This window comes from Humulus lupulus, chromosome 6, assembly GCF_963169125.1.
Source record: "Humulus lupulus chromosome 6, drHumLupu1.1, whole genome shotgun sequence".
Lineage (NCBI taxonomy): Eukaryota > Viridiplantae > Streptophyta > Magnoliopsida > Rosales > Cannabaceae > Humulus > Humulus lupulus.
In genome coordinates this window covers 130,677,743-130,684,462 of record NC_084798.1, presented here as the reverse complement: position 1 = coordinate 130,684,462, position 6,720 = coordinate 130,677,743, and the positions used below count along the sequence as shown (strand labels likewise).

Here is a 6,720-nt window from a genome sequence, read left to right as displayed (position 1 = left end):
GGCTGGATTAATCCCGGGCCAATAGGGATGTAATCATGGTTTACTCGTTAATGGAGTCATAATACAAATATTATTGCTTAATAAAACATATTAATCAGGGGCCATTGGGTCGGCCTGGGCAGAGCCAAGCCTTACAGCTGCCAATAGTACGTCTCAGACTGGTCCGCATGGGCCTCTAAGGGGATCCTGGGGACAAGATGTGTCAGCGTAGTGGCGGTACTATTTCCTAAGAACATCATACATTCCATGTGTAACCTCTTCCGTAGGTTTGGTTGAGGATACCAACTTCCGTGTTTCTTGGGGACATGTCAGCGTCAGGGAAGATCAAACTTGCCCTATCCGAATGTTTGGTCTGGGTTCCTTTACTAATTTATTGGTTCATTTACCGGAGTCTTGGTTCGCTCAATAGGACGGGTTCCTTCTTGACAAGGTCTATTCCCAGACTAGTGAGCCTGCCACCTCTATTGGCATCCCGAAAGAGACGGGGTGGTTGGGATCAGGAAGATGAGTTGGGCATGCGTCTTGGTCCTGGTTCCCTTGTTATGGTCGCGCCCATCGAACGTTGTTGGGCTCATTGACGATTGGGCCATTAAGACTTTCTTCTTCCCTGTTCATCGGGCTCAGGATGGGCCCGGATCTCTTTAAGGGAGCCCATGGACCCATTGCATCATGTCACGTATCCCGGGGGAAAACAGGGATAACATATTCTATATAGTACTTTTTTTATATTTTATTTAAAAGTTATTAAACAATATCCTAAATAATCTATTTTAAAAAAGTTACTTGGAATATTTTTAAATAAATTTAAGTTGTTTAGAATACAATATAGTATCTTTTAAATATAAAATAAGAATACAAATTTTAGTATATTAAATTTTGATCAAGTTTAAAATTTAGTTACTTTTTTATTAACACAATATAAAAAAGAAACTAAAATGTTATTTTTTATTCTAATTATCTTCTCTGGCGACGGCCAAAAAACATATGCTTCCCACATATCAAAATGATCACTTTGAAGAGTAGGTAGTGATGGTACTACTTTTTGAACCCAACCGACTAGCGGTGTGACCGGAAAAGATTTTTGAAATTAAAGATAAGAGAGAATGTAAGAAATGAATAATAATAAAAAGAGTATATTGGAGAAAGAATGAGAGAGAGAGAGGAGCCCCCGTACCATGAAAAGAAAAAGTTCAAAAAAAGGGGGATAAAAACGGTGAAAAATGAACTAATTAGTAAATTCAAATTCATTTACATTACTTATAGAATATTTTGTTGTTGATTTTTATAGTTATTTTATATTATAGTAATATAATTATAAATATCCCTTGTTCTTCTCCATCTCTTATTGTGTCTCCACGTCTTATTGGAAGGCCACAAGCCCAAAAGGCCCAGACCAAACACAACACAAAGACTTACTTCTTCTTCAGTCTACACAATCAAGAGGTGAGAGAAGGGTTTAAGCTTAAACCCAGGTACAATAGATGGCTCTAAGATCGGCGGCGGCAGTGGCACCTCGCGGCCTATCACGGCTTTTCTCCACGATTTCAACTTCTCATTTCGTTCCTCCGCCGTCCCCTGCGGCTGCTCAGGCTCGGGAAAAGGCTGAGCCCAGCACCAACCTCTTCGTCTCCGGTCTGTCCCTCAACTCATATTTTTTTTTTCATTTCTCTTGATACCGTTTATTTTTATCTGGGTCATTGTTATTTTTATCTTCTATTTCTATATACATAGTTCAAAGCTTTATTTTGTGATTCGTGGGTTTGGGCTATCTGCGTGTTTTGTTGGTAAGAATATTTATAAAGATGATATTTTTGCTTTATTTCTCATTTAATCTGTAATTAGGAGACATAAAACCCCATGTCATGTAGTCTATACCATACCATGGGGTTTTATGTAGTCCATAGTAAGAAGAGTAAGTTGTTTTTTTCCCACCAGCTGATATTCGGTGTAGATATTCAGAACGTTAAAACTTTAATTTTGGGGCTACAAAGTTTTTTTTTTCTTTTTTTAAGTTTATTAGTTGTGAGTGCAAGTGTATATTTTAATCATAGGGGTTTACATGAGTTGGTGTTAGTAGGTGCTGAGGTGAGTGATTAGTAGTTAAATTTCTCCAATAATAAAAATAAAACAAATTTATCACAAACCGTCCATTGTTATGTGAAGAAATTTTGAATTATTGTTCTTCGGTTCGTTTGAGTTTAGTCTAATGCTGCATGTCTTCACATTTAAGTTTTCCTTCTTTGTTACTCAACTTCTTTTGCTGAGCCCAAATCACAATATATAAATAAATAAATAAAATTCAGTTGCAAACCAGATAGATTTCTTCTGCAAAATTTATCTTATCTCTTTGTCTACTATGTTGATAATACATGTTTTCTGCGACTTATTATCCACTTTCATTCAGGACTCAGTAAACGCACAACAACAGAAAAACTGCAGGAAGCCTTTTCTCAATTTGGTGAAGTTGTACATGGTATGTGCTTCTATCTTCTACTCATTTATTTATTTCTTTCTTGTTTCCCAATATTATTTTCGTCATATTCATCATTTTTTTTTTGCTGTTAACAGCTAGAGTGGTGACTGATCGTGTATCTGGTTATTCAAAGGGTTTTGGTTTTGTAAAATATGCTACCTTAGATGATGCCGCGAAAGGTATAGAGGGCATGGATGGCAAGGTGTGTTTATAACTTTCCTTACGTGACTATATTTATTGAGGCTTGTATAAATAATGGGACAAACAAAGGAGATTGGTTTAGGCAGTACACCTAAAGCAAAGCTCGAGCAAACGAACATCTAATATCTCAGAATTACAAACATAATTCAAAACCAAAATAAAATCCAAAGTAGCATATATACTACAACAAAACCTCCCATTCTCCCATCAACCCAAACTAATTAGTATATCTTGAGCCTTTTACTCATCAACAAAATGAGATAGCCTTTTACTCTCTTGAGTGTTCATATAAACCGCAAACCGTGGTTTGGAACCAAACCGCCAAAAACCATAACCGGTGAAACCGTTTTTGATGGTTCGGTTTTAACCGGACCGCTCAACTTTAATGGTTTGGTCACGGTTTCTAATTTTTTAAAACCAATTAAACCGGACCGGACCGTGATTTTTTCTAAAAAAATAGTTTTAGAAATGATGGTTCAAAAATTTGAACCCCTACCCTTCAGTTAATATAAAATCTACCAAACCATCCAAGCCAACACAATTTAATTGTTTAGGATATGTTTTTAGTAGTATTTAATACATGCACAAGTTTCCAAAACTAAAAAAAGAGAAATGTAAAGTCCCACATTGTTTAGAAAGTAAACATTTCTTTTTCCTACTTCTATAAAATGATTTAAAATACTTACACTTACAACAACAAAGAAAATAAGCTTTTTGTAGACTTTTATGGTCTTAAAAGTAAAGCTAAAATTATTATTATTTAAATACAATTATTTAGTTAATTATTTTATAATAAAAAAAGTTTAAAATTTTAATAATTTAGTTATATGGTTAAAACCAAACCAAACCGCACCAAACAGTTTATTTATGGTTTGGTTTGGTTTTTTAATTTTAATGGTTTGGTTTGGTTTTTTATTTTGAAAAAACCGCATGAGCGGTTTGGTTTCAAAATTCTTCTAAACCGCACCAAACCAAACCGTGTACACCTACCAAATAGCAACCCAAACTTTTATCCTTTCGGACCTTTCTTACAAGTGTTATGTTTTAATTTCACGTTGTCTTAAAAAATCCTGATCATGTCCCTCCAACCAAACCGAATTGCCCACATAATAGCCAATGCCGTACAGTTTCAGATGATCTTCCTCTTTTTATTAGAGAATTTTACAAAATCTCGAACCATATAACCCCAAATATTGTAGGTTGGGCAGGGAGCTTAGTTTTAAAAAAATCTTGAACAGTAATCTCATTACAATTCCTTGGACACTCCACTGCAGTTTTATTTCAGCCAAAAATTTAGCTCATACTGCCCTGATAACTCTGAACAGTTCTGCCAAAGAACACGCCATGCTGGAAGACGCCATGCTGGAAGAAGCACTTGAAAGGGCTTCTTTTCAGAATGTTGTCAACCGTGCTTATTCTATCTATCAAGGCAATCAACCATTTAAAAATTTTGATCATAAAAGTAACAAAAAGTTTCCATTTGTTTACGAAAACGAAAGGAGCTTGTCTGAATGTACATTCTAAACTACTCTCATCAGCTGTACCTTGCCGCAGTGCCGATGACCATTTATCTCTTCTTTTCTAAACCAACCAGTGGTTTAGAAGTGTATTCCTCCAAAAATACATTTATGAGTTGATGACAAGAGCTTTTGATCCTTCAGCTGCCTGTGGAATGTCCTACATTGTTTTCACTATCAGTTTTTGCTGTACATGTCCATGGTATATACTTCCTTTAGATTAATATTATAATTCTCTCTCTCTCTCTCTCTCTCTCTCAAAGTAAAATAAGTAAAAAAGAAAGAACTAAAAAAGAGGTACACGTGGTTGCTCTTAAAGGTTATACAAGACTAGATTCGTTTAAACAATGAGCATAATACCTCACTCAGAAGAGTCGACTTCACATGCTCTTCTGAATGTCGATCCTTTCAACCTTCAGTTAACAGGTCCTTATAAACTTCAAATTCTCAGTTGAAAACTTGGAATCCTCAAATAAGGCCTCGTAAAAAAATGAGCTCTTATTTATAGCTTTATTTTTTAATTTTGAAATTTCACCTGTAATGATTTGTTTAATTATTTTCTGTTTGCTTTGTGCTCTGGCAGTTTCTAGATGGTTGGGTCATATTTGCAGAGTATGCAAGACCTAGACCTCCATTTGGTCAACACGGAAACAATATGGCTCCTCCATACGGTCGTCAATGACTCCTAAACTCAAAAAGACGCCTCTCTTTATTTATTTTGCATCTATCAATTTCTATTTTATCAATATAGTTGACAATCTTAATTTTAAGGTTGAGTGATCTCATTCATACTTGGCAGTTTTAAGTTTTGGAGAACTTCAACCAGCCTAATATATAAACCAAGATTGAATAGGTAATATATGGTCATCACATTGTCATTCATCATAAATTTCGTATGCAGAACTATTTGCTTTATGAACATTTATAAGAATTTGAACTATGTAAACCTTACAAGTAGAGACTCAAAGCTTTATAATGGATAGAGTTGTTCAGATCTCGCTTGTCTTTGTTTTACATTTATGGTTGAATTTTAATGTGTTTAAAGTGTTAGGACTGAATAGCTCGGTATGGTGCTTGAGCAAAACAGTTGTGGTTTTAAAGTTCACATCGATGCTTTACCGTTTGCATGTTTTGAGTTATGTATATATTGGGATGGTTTCAATATATAGATAGATAGATAGATAGACATTGGACAATTCTTCTATAAGGGCTTCACTTTAAGCTTTATTGGTAGGGCTTTCAGTGTTTCTCGACCCGTGAACAGTTTTCGGCGTGATTTTTTTTTATGATCATGTATATTATAGCTATTTAGAGAATCTGTCAAATTTTCAGAAAATTGCGAATAGTTTATAGTACCGAAAATTAAGTTCAAACATGGTGATTTCTACGCGCATAAAAAAAATTAGTCACGCGTGCAACATGTTTGAATTTAGTTTTCGGTACTATAAACTATTCAGAATTTTTTGAAAATTTGCAGAATGCTCTAAATAGTTACAATATACACAGTCATAAAAAAAATTGTGCCGAAAACTGTTCATGGGTCGAGAACACTGAGAGCCCTACCGGTAGGGCTTAAAGTGAAACCCCTATAGGAGAATTCTCATATATATATATATATATTAGTTTTAAAGATATAAACATGTTTATGTATTTATTTTTTAATTATTATATAAATTTTAAATAACATAAAAATAAATAAAATATGTTTAATGTAATGTATGACATAAATGTTTTAAAAAATTAGAAATATTTATATCAATAATCTTTACTTATATGATATCTAAACACAACAATGATATAGAAATTAATAATAGAATAGAAAAAGTTATAGGGTAAAGTATTATATATATATCAACCATTTTTATTTTCTAATGTAACTCGCAATGTTCTTTGATGAAGAAAAAGAATTTCAATCAGTTGATCTAAAATAAACTATCACAGAAATTTATAAGATAAAAAAATGATATGTATGACTTTATTATTTTTAAATAAATATGATTTAATTATTTAAATTATTATAAAATATCTTAAAAATATCTAATTTTTGTTTAAGTTTATATTTGTTCTAGTTTTTGAATTTGGCAGTGACAACAAGAGATTATATATTATATGTTTAATATAATATTAATATTATAGATGAATTTTAAATTTAAGTTTGTTGCTAGTTTTTTGTTCAAAAAAAGTTGATATGTTTCTAGTTGACAGTAGATTATATTATGTTATATATTTAATATGATATTATTCTATTACGTGAATTTTATTTAAGTTATAAAACATATGGTTTTATTATTTTTAAACAAGTGTCAAGTATCTAAAAAATATCATATTTTAATTTGTTTAATTATTTATTTAATTTGATTTAAGTTGAAATCATATTTACAATATATTGTTAAATATAAAAATATTTTGTTATATATAAAAATATTCTGTTAAAGTTAAAAATAAAAATAAAAAAAGCAATCTACAAACTTATAATATAAAAGATATATATATAGATAGATAGAGTGGGGAATTCTCCTATAGGGGCTT

General features: G+C 32.3%; 1 protein-coding gene across 1 annotated transcript; it reads left to right on the top strand.

The window, feature by feature from the left end:
• The first annotated feature begins 1,352 nt into the window (after positions 1–1,352).
• LOC133782537 (organelle RRM domain-containing protein 2, mitochondrial) lies at positions 1,353–5,183 on the top strand. Its single transcript, XM_062221868.1, has 4 exons — positions 1,353–1,632; positions 2,405–2,473; positions 2,569–2,675; positions 4,775–5,183. Exons 1-4 carry the CDS (start codon positions 1,482–1,484, stop codon positions 4,871–4,873), a joined length of 426 nt encoding a protein of 141 aa, XP_062077852.1. The 5' UTR covers positions 1,353–1,481; the 3' UTR covers positions 4,874–5,183.
• The last annotated feature ends 1,537 nt before the right edge of the window (positions 5,184–6,720 follow it).

Bases quoted from the DNA above. Each gene is read 5' to 3' on its own strand.
- LOC133782537 (XM_062221868.1), top strand. From the start codon at position 1,482: ATGGCTCTAAGATCGGCGGCGGCAGTGGCACCTCGCGGCCTATCACGG. The intron at 2,474-2,568 runs GTATGTGCTTCT...TGCTGTTAACAG, and splicing joins ATTTGGTGAAGTTGTACATG to CTAGAGTGGTGACTGATCGT. The intron at 2,676-4,774 runs GTGTGTTTATAA...GTGCTCTGGCAG, and splicing joins TAGAGGGCATGGATGGCAAG to TTTCTAGATGGTTGGGTCAT.